The 23219-nt window shown below is 41.0% G+C and overlaps 1 protein-coding gene across 4 annotated transcripts in view; it reads left to right on the top strand.

Annotated features, from left to right (window-relative positions):
- Nadk2 (NAD kinase 2, mitochondrial) overlaps positions 1-23219 on the top strand; it is a 42841-nt gene that overhangs the window by 4827 nt on the left and 14795 nt on the right. For all 4 annotated transcript variants that reach the window (XM_076551801.1, XM_076551799.1, XM_076551800.1 and 1 more), the window contains exons 2-6: positions 9798-9886; positions 10709-10797; positions 11722-11803; positions 17102-17185; positions 18604-18740. In XM_076551801.1, coding sequence (XP_076407916.1) covers positions 9798-9886; positions 10709-10797; positions 11722-11803; positions 17102-17185; positions 18604-18740 — 481 coding nt within the window. The remainder of the gene's footprint in view (positions 1-9797; positions 9887-10708; positions 10798-11721; positions 11804-17101; positions 17186-18603; positions 18741-23219) is intronic.

The raw sequence follows: 23219 nt of genomic DNA, 5'->3' as shown, positions 1-23219 counted from the left end.
AAGAGATCACCAGATCTCATTACAGATGGTTGTGAGCCACCAAGTGGTTGCTGGGAATTGAACTCAGGACCTCGGGAAGAACAGCCAGTGCTCTTAACACCTGAGCCATCTCTCCAGCCCTTCTGTAGCTTTTCTTTAGCATAGCAGTATTTATGCCGATTCTCACACAGAGTATTCGCATTCTGTTATTTTAACGGCACATACGTATCATTCCATTTTGTGCGTGTGTCTTGTTTAGGTTGGTTTAATTTTCTGTCAGATACACTTCCTCCGTTAACCATCTTGTGTTCATACATGTGAGAATGAAGTTCTAGTACAAATACCCCAAAGCAGAGGGAATCAAAAGGCATGTGCATACGAGATTTTAATAGGTCTCTCAGAGAGTGTTCTCGTATAGGATGGTTAATCTTCATTGCTATCCTGACTGGGATTAGACTCACCAAGGCGACTCTTTTCTGAGTAGGTCTATGAGGATGTTCTGAGTTGGTTAGCTGAGGAATATGCATAGCATCATGCCATAAACTACTGGACTGAATCACAAGTGAAAAGCAGAAACTGAGCTCAGCGTTGGCACTCATGTCTTACTGCTTTTTTTTTGATTTTTCGAGACAGGGTTTCTCTGTGTAGTTTTGTACGTTTCCTGGAACTCACTCTGTAGCCCAGGCTGACCTCGAACTCACAGCGATCCGCCTGCCTCTGCCTCTCAAGTGCTGGGATTAAAGGCGTGCACACCCCCCCCACCCCTTGATGGTGGACACAGTGTGAGCAGCAGCTTGTACTCGGCCTGCCCTGTCAATCCCGCCAGAATGGACTGTCTGCCTTCAAACCTGGATCCAAAGTTAACCATCCTTTCCCTCCTTATGCCACTTTTTTTTTTTTTTTTTTTTTTTTTTTTGTCATGACAACCAGAAAACCAACACGGGATCTTCATTTCCCAGCGGTGTGTGGGAGAACCTACCTTTTCATAAATGGTTTATCAGAAGTTTGCATCTTTGCTAACTTGACTTAATCTGCATCTGTTGGTGTCTTTTGCAGTCCAGTTTGTCTAATGTTTTTTCTCTGTTCTCCAATCCCTGTTCACCCTTTCAGGTCAGTTTCAGACTGAAACGTTTCAGACGTCCTTGATATTCACTATGCTTTGCCTACCAAGGTCGTGCTGAGTATTATGTCGGCACGATGAAAAATACCAGTCTGGGATGATTTCTTCTGTAGACTGTCAGCTATTTAGGGGCAGGTGTTCTGTCTTCTCATCATGCTCCCTACCTTCCAACCCCTGTTGAGGTCTCAAGGAAGTGATTCTGATGTTCTTTGGAATGGCGTTCAGTTCTTTTCTTCCTGAAGCTGGTACCAGCTTTTTTCCCATCCCAGGCCTTATCGCCATCTGGCAGTATTCCGGGTTAGTTGGTAAGGCAGAGATTGCCAACATAGGCTCTTTAAAGGGGGTTCAGGCTTAAAATGTTTGGGAAACAAACTAAACAAAGCATGATTTTTATTGTTTTGTCAGAAAAGATTAAGTTATGTGGAACATAATTTGGAAAACAAAGGCTAAAAGTATACTTCATTCCATAAATATTTACATTCAGAAAAAAAAAAAAAAAAAAAAGACCAGCAAGCAGTATGCTTTCCTCTTTTCTTCCCCAGCTTTCTCCTCTGGGCCGCTGCCAGGATTTCCAGCTTGCCTGCTCTGGGGGTTTTCTTTTAAGCTGAAATAAGATTGTCCCTGAGCTTTCAGAAAGAGAAAGATTGAATGTCACAGCAGCTGAAATGTCCTGGTTTTCTCAGTCTTCACTGTTACCAGCATTACCTGGGGAAGTGTTAACTTCAAGTGTGTGGCCAACCAGCTTTCCAAACCCTGATCCCTCTTCCTGTGATCTTAATTGGGGGAAGGAAGTTCTGCATAGATGCAAGTGTTTGTTCAGTGATGCATGTTTATATCTTAACCAGAGAAGTTCAGGTTGACCATTTCACTCTTACTCATATGTAACAGAAATACATACTTTCAAATACCAGCCACTGTGACAGTTATTCCACGCCTTAGAGAAATTATATTTTGTTTTTCTTTATGATGAACCACTAGATATGCATCGTGTAGGTAATTAGACCAATTTTTGCAACATATTAGCATTGCTACCCAACTGAAAGTTTTACTTGGAGTCGCACTGATTTGTCATTCCAAAGCAGGTTGCTTTTCTTTCTTTTCTTCTTTTTTAGATTAATTTATTATTTTATGGGCATTGGTGTTTTGCCTGCATGCTTGTCTATGTGAGGGTGCCAGATCCCTTGGAACTGGAGGTACAGGCAGTTGTGAGCTGCCATGTGGGTGCTGGGAATTGAACCCGGGTCCTCTGGCAGGCAGAGCATCCTGTGCTCTTAACCACGGAGCCATCTCTCCAGCCCCCAGTAGGTTGCTCTTCTAAGATCACTGAGGTGAACTAAAAACGTGTTGTGTTTAACATTAAGTTCATTTTACACTGCTGGCGTCAAACCCAGGGCCACGTGCATGCTGGGTAGTGCCCTGCTGTTAAGCAACAGCCCCAGCGACATGCAGTGCACATTTCTTTCTTTTTTTTCCTTCCTTCCTTCCTTTTTTTTTTTTTTTTTTTTTTTTTTGGCTTTTGAGACAGGGTTTCTCTGTGTAGTTTTGCTCCTTTCCTGGAACTCACTTGGTACCCCAGGCTGGCCTCGAACTTACAGAGATCCTCCTGGCTCTGCCTCCCGAGTGCTGGGATTAAAGGCGTGCGCCACCACCGCCTGGCTTGCCTTTTGTTTCTTTTAAAGTAATTGCTTTGAGGTAGCTGTCGTTCTGAAGTGTGAATGACACTTTCATGAAGTGTCTTCTTCTGCCTCTTTCATGAGGCATGTTTGTAATAGAGAATATAACTTAAAAGTCTACGTTAGAAACACTCGCCAGGGTTTCCGCCATGGCTCCGTGCGTAAAGGAAGCCTGAGGACCCCAGTGTGGTAGCCAGGGCTCACAGAGTGGACGAAGAGAACTGACTTCCTCAAGTTGTCCTCTAGTTTCACATATATTGGTCACACACTCCAAATAAAAGTGTAACCACTGTTTAAATAAAACTTGCTGCATTGTAATTACACAGTGTCAACAGCACCCAGAAAGGTTTTTTTTTTTTAATTTGTTTTCTCATTTTTGTTTTCTATTATTTACTTAGTAATATGGTGAAGGTGTAGAAGTCTGAAGACAATTGGGAGAGGTGGTTCTTTCCTCCCATCATGTGGATCCAGGGTAGCAACCTCAGGTCATCAGGCAGAGTCAGTTTGTTGTTAAGTAGCTATTTACCAGGCCATCTACTGAACCAGGGACCAAAAAAGACTTTCCAGTGTTTGGAGGAGATCTATTTCATGGTATTCTAACTCTGTAGATAAAGTCGTCCATTAGCTTACAGAAAAGGAGGAGGATAATTAGGAAGTAGAGAGATAAAGGAGGTCAAAGACGCTTGATTTTTTTTCTTTTTATTTTACAACTTCTAAATAAAATTTTTTAGTGATGTGTTTAGTGAAACGATCTTCAGTTATGAAATATTTCAAGCCTGTAGAAAGTTTCACAGTAGCAAGATAGTCTGTGTATTTAACTACCTGGACTTAGCAGATACATTTTTCCCCCCCCATATTTGTTTTAGAACTTTTTAAATGGATGTACCCATGTGTCTCCTGCACACATGAAGAATCAGGCCAGAAGATAATGTTGGGGATTAACCTCAGAAAACACTTTCCAGCTCCTTCTCAGAGGTCTCTCATTGGCTTGAGCTTGCCCATTAGGCTATACTGGGTGGTGGTTAAGCCCGGGTGTTCTCAGTCTCTGCCTCCCAGCTCTGGGATCCTAAGTGAGGGCCAGCACACTCAACTTTTTACTCAGGTGCTTGGGACTGAGTCAGGTCCTCAGGTAAGCAAGCACTTTTCCAAATGAGCTTTCCCTGCCCTGCTTTAGGTCTGGTTTAGTAAGAATGGTAATTATTAGAAGTATAGCCCTACCCACCCAGCTAGTCTCTTCTGCTCCCAGCGTTCCAAGGGTGATCGCTACTTGTTTGAAGGTGGTAGGCCTTCAAACCACCATTATCATGTAGATTTTTGTTTGTTTGTTTTTGTTTTTTGAGACAGGGTTTCTCTGAGTAACTGTCCTGGCTGTCCTGGAACTCGATTTATAGACCAGGCTGGCCTCGAACTCACTGAAATCTGCCAGCCTCTGCCTCCCAAGTGCTGGGACTAAAGACGTGCGCCACCACCGCCCAGCTGTGCAGATGGTTTTATATTGGTATGGCTCTCCAAAAATACTTACAAAATTTTATACATCCTTAAAACTTACAGTAATGATACAGGGTTTAGAGTATGTGCCTGGTCTTTACAAATTTGCACGCATTCACTGTTGTTTTTAGAAGTTATCTATCTTGATACAAATGTCTGCTATGTAGCATTCCTCTTTGGTGGTAACCACAGATTGTTTGCAGTTGTTCTGTTTTATCTTTGAGAATGTGATGATTATTGTGTGTACAATGTGTCTGTGCACACATGGTTTGTATGTGGGTGCACATGTCACAGTGTATAGGTGGGGGTCAGAGGACAGCTTGGTGGAATCCTCTCCCTCCACCTTTTCACGTGTTCCGGGGATGGAACTCTAGCCTCCAGGCTTGAGTGACGGGTGTCCTGGCTTGTGTAGCCGTTTGGCTAGCCCCGGTTTTCGTACTGTTAAGGACAGTTCTAAGTAAAAACACGTTTTTCATAAGCATTGAATGGGTTCCCCAATCTACAATTTATCACCAGCACTTAGCAAGCTTTCACATTTTTACCAGTATGGTAAAAGTCAAATGATCCCTTTTATTTTTAGGATGTTACTAAGTGTTGAAGGATGGAAGAGTTTGCGTGTGTGAAGAGAACAAAGATTGAAGTTTGTCTTACAGCAACAAAAGCTTTACATTGTGACTCAGTACTAACTGGAATAAAATGCTACAGAAAACAGTTTAACCCATTTTAATAGAATGCATGGTATTTTCTGTTTAATTAAAATGCTGGCTGTTCTAGCCGACTCTAATATATAGCAGTTGTGGTCAAACAGGTAGGCTGGGCGAGACAAGCGAATGTTAACTGTAATTCTAAGAGCCCTCATCCTCTGCTAAATGCTTTCGAGACTCTTGGCAGTGGAATCCAGTCGTAGGCCTGGCTATCTTCAGAGGAGGATGGGGTTTTGATCTTGTTTGAGTATTTGGGGACTAGGATGAAGACAACATCTCTGGTCTTGATGATTAGGTTTGGGATGGGAGTTTATCCGACTTTGAAGGGATTAGTCTAGAAAAGTCCAGAGGCAAGCTTCTCCAGTCATCTCTGTAAGAGTTGATGTGGTCCAGAGCTGAAGATGGCATTGTGGAATTTCATACATGACATGGTTTGGAAAAAGCGTATACGCAGAAGTAGATAAGCTGGCTGGCTGGCTGTGGAGCTAGACTGTGAGAGACCCGAGGGTGGCAGCTGGGTGTTTTCGGTTGACTGAAGAAATGATGCCTTTATTAACAGGTACGTGATTCCCAGAGCACATTGAGAGTGGGACCATGCAGTTGTTCGATTTGATGGGGTGAGAACTAGAACTGGGTGGGATGCTAAGGGAGACATTTGAAAATTAAAGTCTATGGATCAAAAGAAGTTAGAGCTGACAGGACAGGTTTCCGTTACCACCTCCTACTCAGGAGGCCAGGTCCCGGGACTGAAAGTCACTCAGGGCAGTGAAGGGAGAGCAGAGGGAGAGCCGAAGATGGAGGAGCCTTAATGATAGCGACCATAGGGAGGCTGTCAACAGAGTGAACAGAATGAACACTGGCCAAGGCAGCTGTGATGGAGGGAAGGGAGCATCTGTGAGGTAAAGTTGCTCGAACCCAGGATCAGCCCTCCGGAGTGGGTGCTGCAGGCCGGAGCCCGAGAGGCGAGCAGTTGATTTTTGTAGCCACTGAAAAGGTGCACACACATCTTTTCCAGGCAGTTTTGAGTACTAGCAAGTCACCTAGTTATGTGTATGAAAGGATGATTGAATTATATATAGTGAGGTTACATAGCAAACTTTCATTATCTTGCAAGATCGTGTATTTCATATGTGCTAAGAACACTTTATTGACCTTTCATGGAAATGAAAGAGTCCAAAATAACAACACTTAACTGGTAAAACAAGTTTTAAAAATTTGTAATTGTAATGAGTTTAATTTAAGCCAAGCTAAAAAAAATTAGTAATAATGTGAAAGTGCTGAAGGCCACTTAGAAAATTCATAATTAAAACCTCTGTAAACTGTGGCAGATCTGTTCTCAGTTTCTGTCCTTTCATCCCTCTGTGTGTGGTAATGTCACGGCGATGAGAGAAGATGTGTTGGGTTTTGGTGATTTTTGTGGAAGAAACTTTCGCTTATGAGATATTCTGTCTACAGATTTATTTATTTGTTTTAGATTCTACTTTTTCTAACTTGAATAATAATTTTATTTATCTCTTTAATGGAAATCATTGACATTTTTGAAAAATAACTATAAATGAATGTATTTCTGAATATGTAATATGGAACCTTGCAAAGTTGAGAATATATTCTAGATTTCTCTAACTTTTTAATTGTAAGCCATTTTACAGGAATTCATTTGTACTTGATATTTTCTGATGAAGGTGAGTTTTTTAGGTGTTGGAAGCCGCTATTTTAAGGAGATAGCTATCCATTCCCCCACAGTTTGTGTTTTGCGCTAACTTCAGCGCTATTTACATGGTGGTTCAGAGTAGTCTGGTTGTTTCTAAAGTGTTTCCCAGACCGTTTCGCCGCTTGTCCGCTTAGCCCTTGTTAGTGAGCCCAGCTCCTCCGCCAGCTCCTCCACCAGCTCCTCCAGCTCGTGTGTCAAAATTCTGTAGCAGTGCGTTCTAGGTAAATGTCGACCCTAACGTAGAGAGAGTGTTTTCACAAGAAGAAATTTGAGATAAAGACATTTCTGCTCCATTGCTAATCTTCAGCTTCATTTCCTGCAGCTTGCTGAGAACCAGGAAGTAAGAACAAAAGTCTCAGCCTGTTTATGTCTCTTGTTCCAGGGTGTATGTTCATCAAGTCCAACCAAAAGTGGGAACAGAAGATACAACATTTGGGCAGGTTATTAAAGTCTGGGGGCCAGCTTCCCTTAAGTTTTGTTTCTGGCAAGTGAGAAATGATAAATTTGATGACATAATTCTGAAAGATTTATTGTACATTCAGAATAGTCGTCATCACCCTGGGCTATTTGTAGTTTCCACTTAATACATTTGATTGCACTCAACTAATATTTAAATAAACAGTAGCTGGGTACTCAAATACTTGGTCACTTTACATTTTTAAAATCGTAGTTTCTAGCTTTGTGAAGTGTTCATTCCTCAAGTGAAATCATGTGTGGCATTACTGTAACAAAATAATATATTTCCTCCACTTCTTGGCCTCTCCTCAGTCCTGACCAGGTCTCAGAGATTGCCCGGGAGGCAGGCTGTCGCTGAGGTTGTCATCTGCTTATGCACTCGTGGTTCTTTTCTGAGATGTGCATCCCCAGCACCCCCAACCCCAGGCCAAAACATGAATGAATGAATGAATGAATGAATGAATGAATGAATGAATTCACTCAACAAATAACTTACCCAGTAACCATGTCCTGAGAGTATACTGGTGAACAAGAGAATATCACTGCTCTTGTGTTAATTAATTGTATTCTAGGAAAGGGACAAGAACAGTTTTTTTTTTTTTTTTTTTTTTTTTTTTTTTTTTTTTTTTAATACACTCAGTAATTTTAAGTGTGGCAAATTCAATGGAGGGAACTAACAGACTTTGGGATAGAGTGTTTTGCCCCATTCCCCAAAAGTAATTGGTTTTGCATCTGTGAGCGATAAGTATGCTTAGGGTCTTGGCTGTGTTAGTGGTTATGCTGTCTTTGTACTTCAAGGCAGAGAAGAGCCAGGGTTGGGCTTCAGGAGGGAGGCCATTCTAGAAAGTGCCAAGAAAAGAGTGGCGAGGGAGTTGTCAGGATGCTCATAGCTGATCGCCGACGTGTTAAAGCGATTGGGTGTCTGTGTGGGGAGTAGACTGTAGGCCCAGGAGCTGAAGAGAGGCGAGTGCACTTGTCCAAATCGAGCTAGTGATGAGCGTAAAGATGTGCATTGATGGCATCTGTGATTTAGCCGTTGGATATGGGGATAAGGGAAGAGGTGGCTTCAAGTGTGACTCTAGCCTTCACTTGAGCTGTAGATGGGGAGTCCTTGGAGTCGAAAGTGAAGGGCTTGGTATTGAGTATGAAAAGATAGATGCCTGTTAGCCATCTAAAGAAAGGCATTAAAGTTGACACATGGGTCAATTTATGCTGAGTCCAAACTTTAGAGCTTGGGATAGCAGTTGGGATTCTTTAGCATCAATATACAGATTTCTTTTAAAGTCACAGAGCAGTGTAGCATGGAGAGGAAAGGCTTTTTTGGTCATACTCCTTGGGAGGTGGTTGATAGGAAGTTGTAGGTGTGAGTCATGAGGGACAGTAATCTAAAGGTGAGTGCTGTGCTCTTCCTTAATCAGAAACAAACTTGGTCTGTGTTCATTTGGTTAAGGTCAGTAAAGGGTCTTCTCCTTACCACTGTGGTCACTGCTGATTGGGCTGGAATTCAGTGATTCTAATGGACAGCAAGTAATTCAACTTATACGGCCGTCTGATGTCATCTGGCATCCATTTATTAATTTTCACAGTAACCGGATGTTTTCCTTCACTCTCTCTTTTGGGACCCATACAGTTCTCTTTAAATGGTAGAAGTGGAAAAAAACTACGTTAAAGCACTCTTAACCCAGTATTTGTAAAGAGAAGACTGGGAAAGCAGGCATCAAAATATTAGCAGTAATCATTCCTAAGAAATAAGATATTCGGTTTTATTTTATTTTAAAAAGTGCCTTCCACATTAGTGTTATATTTGTAATCTTGCAAAAGCAAAATACAGTTGTCAAAAATAAATAAGTATTCTTTTCCAAAAAGTAAGACATAAGCCAGACATGGTGGCACATACTGCTGACACAGATACTTGGTAGGCTGAGGAAAGAGTGTAAATTTGAGGCCAACCTCTGCTGCACACAGAGACCCTGACTCAGCCATTCCCCAAACTAAAATACATACCAAATTATTTTTTTTAGAAGTTAGTTTTAATCTGCAATTTAGTAAGTAATGATAATAATATATTTATGATTTTATATTGGACACATATTTTACATTTTTACTTTTATTATATTTTACACATATTTTACTTTTTTGATTATCCAATCTTTCAAGATGGTAAGATAAATGTAAAATATTACTCGAATCAACTAGAAAGAATAATGCTTGAAGATTATAGTTCTGTATATTTGAAAGTTACCCTTTCTCAGAGACCTCCTCAGCCCTGTGTTTAGATGACGCAGGGAAAATTCCAAATAGGGTCCAAATGTGAACACAGGATCAGCAAACCCAAGTGGACCAAAGGTCAGCTAACTGCCTATAATAGTGATAGTTTGTCTTTGGTCTTCAGATAGCCACGTGTGATCTGGTAAAGGCATTTAAAAGTTACGTAGACTGTGCCTCTTGGAAACTGTTGACTGCATGCTTCACAAAACCTAATGCTGTATTTGATACTAAAATCAGATTTTTTCTGAAATCTGGCCTTTAGTTGAATTTGAACTGGTAGGTTTCATAGGTAGTTATTAAAATGTGCCTTTAAAATTTTTATTTTACATAGAGCTTTTAAATGACATTGTATTGTATGTAATATTTGGTGTAAAATGGCATTTCTTTTGTTCTGATAGCTTGCATTGAAAGGCTCCAGCTACAGTGGACTACTTGAACGACATCACATTCACACCAAAAATGTAGAACATATAGTTGATAGTTTACGGTAAGTCTGTGGGATGGCGTCTTAGGTGGGGTTTTGTAGTCAGCATTCTGATTGTATTTTGTACTAGCAGCTAATTCTTAGAATTTTAGTAAAGTCTGTCACATTTCCAGAAAATTATATTGAGGTTCAAAGACTTCATCATTTTCTGAGGAAATTTTAATTTTACTCTTAAAATTCAGATTATTTTCAGTAAGTCCGTCTACTAGCGAAGTTCCGTTTCACAGTTAAATAAAGTACACAGCAGGTTTCCTCTGTGTGTGTCAAGTTTTATTTCTTAGAACAGAGTAATAGATATGAGTGTTCATTAAAGCATTCCTTGTGTCTAAAAATGACCACTGGAGAATCTTCAATTTGCAACTGAGTCAGTTTAAGTGACTATAAAAGAGGAAATCTAAGAACATGCTAATCACGAAGTACTTTCGGTCGCTGCCACTCAATATTGGTTGAATTTCAGGCAATAGCTGTTTGGTTTTATAATGAATGTATAAGTTTTATGTAATGAATGTAAAACATTTTTACATTAAATTTCATCATCAGAAACAGGAAAGCAAAATTCTGATCAATCAGTATTACTGTTAGTGATTTTAAAATTTGTTTTAAGGCACGTGGAGATCTGGTTGTCAACTTTCATTCATTTGCTTCCTGCCCTGGCATAGTTAATTGGCTGTATCAGCTAACTTTACAAGCTACACCTCAATTTGTTTCTACAACAAAGATTTTACTTTTTTTTTTTTTTTTTTTGTAAAAATCTGCCTCTTAGAAAATGTCCATGTCTTAGATATGTCACCAGGGGAAAACGTATGCAACTTCTTCTTATCCTAGGGATGAAGGGATTGAGGTTCGTCTAGTCAAGCGGAGGGAATACAATGAAGAAGCTGTTGGATGGGCAGATGCCGTCATAGCGGCAGGAGGTAACTGCATCCTCAGAGACCAGGTGCTGGGATGTGGGGTCTCCAGTGAGCGTCATCTCCAGATACCTGGAGTTAGAGCTTGTGAATCCTTCAAGCCCTGCCAGACGGGTTTTTTGTTTGTTTTGTTTTGTTTTTGTTATTGCGTGTTTTTCTTGATATTAGTTAATTTATAATTCTTGATGCTGTGAGGTTCTCTGTGTGTTCTTTAGTGTAGATTTACAGGTCTTTCTTACCTTCAGCTTCAAAAGATGATTTGTTAAGTGTATTTTGGTTTAATTATGACAATCCTAATAAAGAGCCAATTGTGATCGTTTATTGAGATTTTCATTGTTTGGTCCCAGTGCAGCAACATGTACTTTTTCTTGGTTTTTGTTGTTAGTGGCCATTTTATCCAGCCTTAAATCAAAAGTAGTTGTTGGAGAGACTATATTAAAGTTGGATATGTTTTCACTAAAATGTCATAAATCGCTGGACCTGTTTTATTAGGTCAGGGAAGGAGATGTTTGGGATTAGAGCAATGATGTCTACTTGGGTCACATTGTCATTTGATGTGTTGTTGAGGTGAGAAATTCTTCCAGCCACCCAGGTGTGCAGGACGGCCTGTAGGACAGCCTTCTAATGGGAACACTTTTGTGTGTGCCAGTCTTGGCACTGTTGAAATCCTGTTTCAGTGCAACAGGCACAACACAGTAAGTACAGCAGGTCCAGCTCAGCCCAGCAGGCCCAGCCCAGCCCAGCCCAGCAGGCCCAGCCCAGCACAGGCGTGGCCGAGTACAGCAGCTCAGGATAGTACAGAGATGGAGTAGGTGGAGGGGAAGCTGTGTCAGTCAGCTAGGAGGGTGTGGTTGTTAAAACGACCCGTTTTCAAAATGATGTTAAAACTGCCTTCTAAGACAAGTCTGGTTGTGTCTCATACTCTGTCAGGTGATGGCACGATGCTTCTGGCAGCGAGTAAAGTTTTGGACAGACTTAAACCTGTCATTGGGGTCAACACTGATCCGGAACGGTAAGCGAGAAGATGTTTATTTTGTGTCTGGTTTGTGGAACTGATTTTTAAATATCCTACGTGCAGCTGTTTCTGCTTTGTTTTGTGCGTTGCCTGTTTTTGATGAATCTTAAACTTTGGAATCTGTTCTTTATTGTCTCTGTGTGGTCATGATGTGGGGCTCTGTTGCTTCAGGGATTTTACCATAGTACATGATGTTAGAGTTATCTTTGTTCCTGGTACCATGAGCATCAGAACATGTTCCAAAAACAGTTCGGTGATAAAATGGGCGGTCTATCAAGTGATTGGTTGCCAAGACCCTTGCTAACTGATTCCTGCCTACCCTTCCTATGGTTGTCTTTTACATTTGTGGTCAGTCAGGTCTGGGTGGGGTTTCTGCATTGGTTTCATTCGTCTGAAAGCCTTTGTTTTTCCTTCCCAACTTTACAGATTCGTGCTCTTTTCTTTATTCCAGCCACTTAGAGCCATGACCATAACTGGACTTTATAAAATTCATCTGGATTTTTCCCACCTCCACAGTCTCATTTCTAGGAACACTCTCTTACCTTAATACCAGTCTTATCCCCTTGCAGATCTGCCCTTTAGTATCTGGTGCTCAGGTCTCCTCTGTTTTTCTTCATTTTATTTATTTCTTTGATGGCTGCATAAATATTTTTAAATAATTTCCTTTCTGCTCAATTCTAGATCCACCTGTCTGTCATCCTATTTATTCCTATATTAGGCTTGAAAAAGAATCACCTAGAAAAGAAAGTCTTAGAAACTTGGGCTTGCTGACACTTCCAGCATAGAGTCTTGGCCTTTCGCGGAGATCTTTACACTGAGCCTTCCCATCTCATCCCACTCCTTGTCTCCCTACTCAGGAGGGCCTGCTCCCTTTTGTATGCTCCTGCATCCTATTCTCGCTTGAGTAAGCCCTCCCATGTTCACAGAGGAGATGAAGGTAGGAGATCTCCTTCTGTCACAGGTTCCATTCCCTCCGATCCCTCTCAGCCTGCAGTCTCTCCCAGGCCTGTGCCTTTCCTGCCGCTCTGCATCTTGGTTACTGCCCCTTTCGGTTCTCTTGAGCCCCCAGACGTAGCTTTCGTCCTCACTTCCCAGCTCTGAACTTTTGAGCCGTTTCTAGATTTGTCCTCAACAAGTTCACTGATACTGTTTAAGCAACACCCTGAACCCAGCAGACACTGTAAGTTCTGTCTTTCTGGGTTTGGGGGTTTTAAGCACATCATTTATAAGATTCTTGTCTTTCTACCTCTGTGATTTCTGTTTCTTTAAAGGGACTTATTTTTGGTCACAGTTCTATAATGCTGTTTTCATAGATTGTATTCTGGGTCCTTTTGTCTTCATTGTCTAGAACATCCTCTGCTTCCGTCCTTATCCTTAATCCGCCCGCTGCAGTCACTGATGCTTCATACTGTCTCAAAGCCTTACAGTGACGCTCCACGCCGCCGAGTAAGTCTGGTTCTTAACTGTGATGAGCCCAGCCAACCCACCCTACCTTTCCTTGGATTTTTTTTTTTTTTTTAAAGTTTTAACACTTAGATCCTTTATCTTAGGAAATGGTCCACAGATGGTTACCTTCATGAACCACAAGACTTCATTATCTGCTGGTTCCTGTTTTCTGTCCTAATTTCCTGTTATTTTCATTCCTTTTTTTTTTTTCATGCTGTTCTAGCAAATTGGCTTTTTGTCAGATGTATTAAAAAAGCAGCTTGTCTACAAATGGTCATTGCTTTTCTCTTCTGCTTCATTTTTGGTTAATGGAACCATTACCTGTGATGCAGTTGTGACTACTTTCTTATTTCCTCATCAAATTGAATAAATTCTAGGAATTCTGCCTTTGATTCTTCCTCTCAAAAAAAAAAATTTAAATCCTTTGACAATTTTAATACTGTGAATTTTTTTCATATTCTCCTTAACTTTTTCTAGATCCACCTTCACCTCCCTCACCCCCTCAACAATCTGACTTTTTTTTTTTAACCTGTTTATTTCAATATGTGCTGTCCATATAGTTCTGGTTATGGGGGCTATCCACTGGAGTGTGGTTGACCCACCAGGAGCCACACACTAATAGAAATCCGACTCTGCTTTTCCTAGAAGCTGTCAACTCTCCATAGCTCTTGAATTAGACCTAGGGCTCATGAACCCCTCTCACTCCATGCCAGATAGTGTGACTTGATCATGCACAGGCTTTGTCCAGAACCTGCCATGTCTAGAAGACACAGTTGAGTCCATCTCTTACAATTTTCACTGCTGCTAAACATAGCTCAGGCCTTCATAGGCTGTTGTGGAAAATACTTTAGTAACCACGTGTTCAAACAGAGAAGCCTATGGGGGACATTTACACATCACTCCTGGTCTTTTTTTTAAAGTGCACGTCTGATTATAGTTGCTCCTTAATTAAAATCTTTTACAGTTCCCCTGTGATCTTCAGGGTGCATTGCAAATCCCTTAGCTAAGATAGACGCTCTTTTGCCATCTGCTGCTTCTCTGCTCTTCTGGTTTCATCTGTAACATAGTCACAGGCACTGTGTAGTCTTCCGTTGAAAAAAGTGCATGGGTGGATTTGAACTGCCCGGAGCAGCCCAGAATCTTCCCAAGAGGCTCAGAGTGAACGCTAACCATGTGAGCATCTGTTCACACCTTGCTTGGAGACCCACCCAGGCGAGTGTTGGCTCTGGCCAGAGCCTTTGTTGACAAGGAGATAGTAGATGATTGGAAGGAGTGAGGGAGCTCTCCAGAAGGCCTGTGCTATTTTCATGCTTTTTGTATGCTGCTGCCAAGAGTGTGCTTGTGCTCGGGCCAAGCTTACCCGTGGCCGTTCGTTCCCTCAAGATGGCGTGTCAAAATATACTGCTGTAGTTCGTAGTCAAGCCTCAGAGGCCTCAGCTGGTCTCTCAACTCCCTGCACAGCCTGCATGTAACTAACCTCTTCCTGTCTTTTCTGCCTGTCTCAGCTGTTACCCAATTAATTCTTTTCAGTATAGGACCTTGAGTCTCAGTTTCTCTAACATTAACGTAGTTTTAAACACAGTATTCAGGAAACATCTGAAGAATGAATGTGTTTAAATGATCGTAGGGAACAGGCCTAGGCCTTCAACCTACCTGAATTAATGTTCTCTGAGATTAAGAAAGTAAGATCATTAGTTTAGTAATTAACCTTTGTTTCTCTTCGGTGTTGATGCATGTAGGTTTTAGCAGTTCTTAATAGCCTATTTTTATATCATTACCATAAGAGATTGTTAACTTGAATGATTTTATGGTTGAATTGTATTTTCTTTGAAAAGCTGGCTTTAAGTCACAAGCCTGTCACATTGGAGGCCTTAGATTTGGCTATGGAGACAAGAAGACAAAACAAGGAACTCTTAAAAATCTATTCTTCTAAATAGAAAATAGAGAAAAGGGAAAGCTGTATTTATTAATACCTTGTCATGAAGTCAAAGGTCATCTGGGGCTGCAGGCATTTGAGGGTTTCCTTTGGTCCGAAACATTAGCTTTAAGATGGCTAGCTCACATGGACTCAGTCTGAATTAAAAATATTATTCAGTTGGTTTCTTCTGTCTTCCACACTCACTCTACTGAGCCTGGTAAATAATTAGCTTTGAATGTCATAGTAGTCAGCCTTCATTAGTATCCTAATATTTCCACTCTGTGTGGCTGCCACCTTGCTCTCCTTTTTCAGTCAGGGCTGGCCAGTGAGGCCAGGGAACTGGTGTAATACTGAAAGTTCTAAGCCATGTTCTAAGTGATGTATTGCAGCTTCTGTGTTGGTTTGCTTATTAACTGGTCAGTTACCATGATACTGACATCAGTGTACTTAACCCTATGAAGGAAGGCTCACATCAGAGGAACTGAGACTTCCTGCTTGTAGCTGGCACTAGCTTGCCTGCCTTAAGCAACCTGAGAAATGTATCAAGTAGCCTAAGTCAGGCCTTCAGATACCTGGAGGCCAAGCTAGTGTCTGAGTATATGACCTCCTAAGAGAGTGTAACCTTTTGTGGACAGTGGTTTAGACTTGTACTTCATTTAAGGAGATGTTTTCCATCAAGTGACTGTGTTACCTTTTATATAGTAAACATTGTGTAAAGTATTAGTGGATATACAAATTTTAGAAGCCTGGAGGATGTATGTAGTTCAAGTGGACCAGGCTTACAGTCTCAGCACCCAGACCTGTAAGCAGTCTGTGACACCAAACAAGAACAAAAAATTAAAAAAATGAGGTTCTATCTGTTATTGACTTCTGTAGATGGAGACATTGCTTAATTGTACTTTGCAAAAACTTCTTTTTCTACTCATTAATTTACATTTTATAATATAATAGTTTCTTATCAAGACTTCTTTTGGGTGAGGTCTACTCAGCCTTTCCTTCAAGACTAGAGCACCACAGGAATGAGGATAATCAAAATTTCTGGATATCATTAGGCGCCATATCTTGTCAGTGTCCTGTAGCTACTTAAAAGGAATCTTCCACTTGGTAATTTTCAGTTATTTATTTTATAGATTTTATTTTTAATTATGTATATGTGTCTGTGTGGGATATAGTCATGTGAGTTTATGGCCATCAGAATCAGGAAAAGGTGTCTGTTAGGTGCCCCGGAACTAGAATACAGATGCTTGTGAGCCATCTGGCGTGGGTGCTGGGAGCTGAACTGGGGTCTCCTGGAAGAGCAGGACATATTCTCAACCACAGAACCATCTCTCCAGCTTTGCAGGTCCTTTTTCAGTTGTCTTCCGCGTCAGTCTGTGAATTCCTTCAAGTTCATCCTTAATATAGTTTGAATAAGTGAAAGGTTATTTTGGGATAAGCTCTCTCAGTTCTTTTGCTTAAGGATAACTTAAGTGATTCAAAATGCCTTCACATTTTGATTCCACACATTTCACAGTTTGATTCTTTAGAATAACCTTGTGTGGTTGGTGCTCATGACAGTTTTAGAAATAATCCTAAATGACTTATCTGAAGTTAATAGTTAAGTAATTTAGAGGTATGGGGAAGGATCCCACTCGACCACTGGGTAAATTGGCAGGGTGATTGGTAGCAGAATTTTGCTATTATTGGTTTCATCATAGTGTGGAAACATAGGTGCAATTCTGTTTTGTTAAAGCTGGTTGTAGACTATCATTGGTTTAGTCTTTGTTGTTGTTATTGAAAGTACAGACAATTTGTGGCAGAAATGAAGTTTAGGGTTGAAATTTAGAAAAATTGGTCTCTAATTTTTGTAGTTTGGTGATGCTCTGAATTTTTTCTCCGTTCCCCACTTTCCTCCACCCTTTATTCCACCCGAACATCCCTTGACATCGCAGGTCTGAAGGTCATTTATGTCTGCCTGTTCGATACACACATTCCTTCCCTGAAGCCTTACAGAAGTTCTCTCGTGGTGAGTTCAGGTAGGAAGTTCTTATTCTTTGGATTTGATTCTGTAATAAATCTGTGCTGCTGATGCTTTCAAAAAGAGGACAAGCAGATAAACCGGGGTACATCATTGTTACAAAAGTAGCTGTAAAGAATTCAAGGAGTCAGTTGCAGATCTCTCCTGCCTTCTCCTAGTCCAGTTAGAACAAAGAGAAAACGTGACAGTTGTTGCTCGGCCTATAATTGCAAATGAGGATTTTACTCCCTTCAGCCAGAGTGAAGTTACTCTACTTTATTTAAAGTCTTATCACTAGTACATGTTCTTGGCATTTCGTAGAAAGATAGTTCATGCTGTTCGGAAAAATCGAGGAATCAGTTTTGTATTTGTACTTTTAACTGGTAATGAATGGATACTTCTATGTTTAATCCAACCAGGATGTATTTCTTAGTATCTTTGTCTTATCTATGAAGTGCTTTTTAAGCAGTGGGATGAGATGTTTTAAAAACTTATTTCTCAGAGCTGGAGAGATGGATCAGTGGGCGGGAGTACTTGTTAGGAAAGCATGGGGACCCACGTTTTGAATTATCATTTATGTCTTTAGATGCAGTAAGTAACTCATGCTTGCCATTTCTTAATCTCTTCCTATTGTTTAAAAACAATCACCATTGCTTGGCAGTGGTGGTGCACGCCTTTAAAGTCCAGCATTTGGGAGGCAGAGGCAGGTGGATCTCTGAGTTCGAGTCCAGCCTGGTCTATAGAGTGAGTTCTGGGACAGCCAGGGCTATACAGAAAAACCCTCTCTCAAACAACAACAACAACAGCAGCAGCAACAACAACAACAACAACAACAACAGCAGCAGCATCAGCATCAGCAACAACAACAACAAACCCCAAAACAACAGCAAAATGAATCACCATTTTGAAATTTTAGGGGTTCATCTAATACATTCACCTTAATGGGGTACTGTTTGCCTTCTGTGATAGATTTTGCTGAGCAAATGCATGCTGATGTCCAGCGTTTATGAATTTAATGGTTTATTATTAAGATTTTAATTTAGATTACCTTATAGATTTTATATAAGCTTATTAGACATTGGAAAGAGAAGTAAACATCCACACATGTCTTTTGGTAGGGACCTGTGGACTTCAGGAGTCTGTGCTATAATTTATTCATGGAATAATTAGCTGCTTTTTTAAAATGTTCCCCCCCCCCCCTTTTTGGCAGGGTCTCGTTATATAGGTCTAGCTGTCTTGGAACTAGCATTGTAGACTAGGCTAGCCTGGAACTGGCCTCAACCTCCCCAGGGCTGGTATTAGAGACATAAATATGCCACCATGCTCAACCTATAATTAGCTTCTCGATGCGTTTTTAATTTGCTAGGGTTATGGCAATGTCCAATCCTTATTTCAGTGTATTTGATTTTACTGTACATTCCCTTTCTTTGCTTTCAGGTGGCTGTGGAGGCAGCGTATCAGGTTATATCTGGAAGGGACCGGCATAAACCCCATTCCTGTGGACCTTCATGAACAGCAGCTGAGTTTCAATCAGCACAGCAGAGCCTTTAACGTCAAAAGAGCCGATGACGGAAGTAGGTGGACTGGACAGTAGCCTTGGGTGGGCACTGTTTAACTTCTAGGTTTTTGAAGCAACAGTTTACATTTAATTTGCTTTTAGCGCCACTCGTAACTCTTAAAAAAGTACTTTTTGCTGGCTTAATTTTTTGTTGTTGTTATAATTAGAACCTGAGTAGAACATGTTTCCAGATGAACTGTCTCCAGGACAGGTTTGAAAAGTAGTTGATTAGGGATGGATTATTTAAGGCCCGGCAGGCCAGTTGACTCTTAGGGAAAGACCTTTGACAAGTCAGAAGGAAGCAGGAGAGACCGAGTGAGCTGACCTGAGGGAGAGCTTGTGAGTACGTGTGTCTGTAGTTAGTGTGTGAGTCACTCTCTCACTCTCTCTGTTTGTTGTCACGGTTGATTCAAACCGTTCGTGTTGGAAAATTGCGCATCCAGCTTTGAGATTTCTGTTCAAAGCACATCAAGGAGAACCCTGGCGGATGGTAATTTGCAGCTGTTCTGTCTGAGGGTTGAAGTGAATATTCAGCTTCGTTCTAATTTATGGATTTTTATTGTGTCATATTTTCTTATTGTTTTCAGTAACTCTAAAACTTACGTGGAACCAAAAAAAAATCACAATAGGAATATCCATGGGCTATTATAAAAAGATTCTTTTCTTCTCTTTGAAAATTTTCTGGGTAAACTTGAGGAACAGTGTCTTAACCCCCGCCCCCCCCCCCCACTACTGCACCTCCTTTCTGCTGTGTCTTGGTGACCTTTGTTATTTTAGCCTGTTTCTAAGGTCTGATTTCATGTCACGTTGGGAAGATTCTCTTCCCCTTAAAAAAATCATTTGCTTTCATAAATCTTTTGAGGAGTTATGTATACATGAATTCCTTTTAACTAGTTTTGAAAATCTCTATTAATTATTAAGTAAGATTTAATTATCATAGCTTAGAAATTTTATTTTATCCTTCACTAAAAGAAGCTTTTCCTGGGCTGGAAAGATGGCCCAGTGGATGAAGCACTTATGTTCAAGTGTGAGGAATGGCGTTTGGATCCCCAGCGCCGGCGTGACACCCCTCGGATCCCGGCACTCAGAGGCAGAGGCAGGGTTGCTGGCACAAGCTTACTAGCGAGACTATCTGTGATCCGCAAGCTCCAGCTTCACTTGCGAGATTTCACCTCAGTCAGTAAAGTGGAGAGAGACCAAGGGAGCTCCTGCACTCAAACTCGGGGCCTCCACAGGCCCGTTCACATGCATGCTTGCACCCGCACACGCACCTGCTCACACACACACTCGAGCTACATACACACTTGCAGGCACACCCCACCATGAAAAGCACCACATCTTCAAAAGATGCTGAATCTCTTCTTTTCATCAGTAGTTACATCTTCCGAGAGATGTAGAAAGCCATACAGAGATCATACCTAGAAGTGAGTTGTTCACCCTCCAGAAGTCGGAGCTCACTATCCAGGATGAACATCTGATGGGTGACCGTGCTGGGGAAGCAACAATAAATGGCTGAAGTAAAGTAACCCAAGAAAATGTCTCAAAGTTTTAGGCCATCATGTGAATTGAAAGAACTCAAAAATCTTTAGCGTAAGTAGTGATAGTAAATCCCCAAACCCAGCGTGTGTCAGAAGCGTGGGAGTGGGACTTGCAGGAGGTGGGATAGATCACTGATAGACAGGTCCTGTGTCTGGACTCAGGATCTGGACTCAGGATGGTTCCGGTTTGTCAGTAGCAGCGTCAGACACTGATGTCCCTGCAACCCTACAGCTGTCACTGTTAGGATTGACAGCATGGTATTTGCTGTGTCAAAGGACTGCTTTAGAGGATTTGATTAGAGTTTAGTTTTAATAGATGCATTTCAAAGGAAATTGGGAGCTGTCCGTTTCAAGGTGTGTGCTGGATATCTAACTTAAGTTCTCTGTGTGTCAGCAGGAAACACTGCTTAGAAAACTCACACTTGGGTGTTTGAATACAGGAATAGGTTTGAGATTATAAATACATTTGATAATTTCGCTTTTCAGTGTATGACAAGACTTTACATCTTTGAACTCAAAAGAAATTATGCAGCTTTGAACCAATGACATTTTTGCCTTATGTAGTATGACCCATCCTTGCCTAGGTTTTTTGTTAAAAGTTACACATACACACACACACATACGCATGCATGCACGCACGCACACATGCACATATGCGCGCGCGCACACACACACACATACACGCACGTGCACACACACACACACACACACACACACACACACATATGCACGCACGCGCACACACACATACACATTTCTGTTTTGTTACCAGTGTACCTTCAAAGGGGAAGGTGGGTTGATTTGTTTTTCCTTTTTAAGTTTTAATTATATCAGATAGTCTGGTAATAAGGTGATGTGAGATAATTACACACCACAGCAGTCTTTGCCACTAGTTTTAACATTTGTCTGTTTGTGTCAATTATGACTTTGTAATTGATTGTGTTGAATAGAAATTTGTTAATTGATACTCAGTTCATATTTTTGTATCTTTATAAAATATACTATATATCATTATATACAGTGTATCTTTATATAAATACATAATATCTTTATATAGAAACAGATTATTAGTGGGTAGTTTTTAACTGCTTAAGAGTTGGTAGTCGTTTAGCATGAAAAATAAAAGCATATGATTAAAGAAATTTTAATTTACTTCACAAAAATTCAACAAGCACAGATATTTAAAAATGTGATATGAAGCTGAGTGTAGAAGCGGGTGTCTTTAATCCACAGTGTGTGGGAGACAGAGGCAGGTGGATCTCTCTGAGTTTGGGTTTGAGGCCAGTGTGGTCTGCAAAGTGAGTCCCAGGAGAGCCAGAACTATATAAAAGAGAGACCCTGTCTCCTTCTCCCACCCCCATAAAAACCTGAACAAACTCAAAAAAACACATGGTATGGAGAGGAAAATAGACACAGGTGAAGTTAAGTCCATATCAAAACTGCGTGATGACAGGAGTTCACATGTACTGATAATGTCTGTTGAATATCTGCTGTCAGTTGAACATTTGTGGAGAATCCATGGGGATGAAGATGTAAAAAATTGCATTAATAATTACTTTATTTAAGGAAAATAATCTAAACAATAAATTTTTAGCATTATTTATCTGTCAATATGAGATTGTCTTGAAGCAAATTGGGATAATAAGTTAAACTGAATTATGGCCTCGAATGCAATAAAATTTAGTTAAACATAGAATCTTTGGGATGTGGCTTTTGGCCAGGTGTGGTGGTGTGTCCCTGTATTCCTGGGGTGCGGCGTGTCAGGTTCTTTATGTTGAGCTGACAAGGCCCGCAAACAGCAGCTACTCAGAGAATGTTAGGGACTGTAACAGGAACCCCGTATAGCTGAGAATTGTTCAGTCCCTTTAGGAGGTTAAAATCCAGAAGGAATGAGAAAAATACCATATTCGACATTACGTAGAGTTACGTAATAAGCAGGTCAGAAGTCAGAGGTCATGTTGGTGACATTTGGCTCATCAGTGTATTCAGTGTCTAATGTGAGTTAGAGCTCTATCTTATGCAACAAATTACTCCAGTCTTTAGCATCATTATAAGCTCACAGGGCGCGAAGCTCAGAATCCAGAAACATCCTAACTGTTAGTTCTAGGTTAGGGTTCTTCAGGAGGCAACAGTCAAGCTGTCAAGTTGAACCACAGTCCTGGAAGGTGTGCCTGGGACTGGGGAGTTCACTTGCTGGTTCTCTGCTGGGTTAGCAGAAGGCTTCATTTCCAGCCTTAACCTGGAGTGGTGACTGCAGGGCTGGCAGAGAGAAAGACAGAGGGACAGACAGAAGAGACAGAAACAGAGACAGACAGGCGTACATAGCAAGACAGAAGCACAGTGTCTTTTCTGACCTACATTTTCTCAGCGATAGGTGCACTGTGTCAGATCATTGGTGTTGGCGTTTGATGTCATGGAACAGGTGAAGGCTGGGAACTCTGGATGGCAGGGATAACCAGAGACTGGAGGCTGCTGCCAGAGCGGGGGTGGACTGGCTAAGCGTTGACTTAGGAGAAAGTGTAGAAGGAGGAGACAAGTACACTTTTGCCACACTGCTTCCCCGTGGGAGACGCTTGACTTCCAGTGCTGCTGATGACATGGGCATGGGGATGGCATTTCCAGCTGAAAATTGACCAGCGACAGAAAGGGGAGAGCGTTCTTTAAAGTGACAAGGTCAAGTTTACTCCTCCAATACTACTGTGCTGATGGAGAACACTTAGTTGAGTGGTACAGATTAAACAAAAGATGTGGAAGGAAGATGTGCTCATGTCTTTCTGATATTTTCATTTCTAAAAACGTTTTTGAGATTTTTCTCATTTAAAAGAAAGTGCTGTTTCCTTTCATTCTTTTTTTTTTTTAACTTAAAATATTTTTTTTTTCAAGATTGGAACATTTTCCTTTCCCTTTCCTTTCCTCCAGACTCTCACATATAACCCTCCTTGTTCTCTTTCAAATAC

Source organism: Peromyscus maniculatus, chromosome 15 (genome assembly GCF_049852395.1).
Source record: "Peromyscus maniculatus bairdii isolate BWxNUB_F1_BW_parent chromosome 15, HU_Pman_BW_mat_3.1, whole genome shotgun sequence".
NCBI classification, from domain to species: Eukaryota; Metazoa; Chordata; class Mammalia; order Rodentia; family Cricetidae; genus Peromyscus; species Peromyscus maniculatus.
This window is presented reverse-complemented; position numbering and strand designations above follow the sequence as displayed.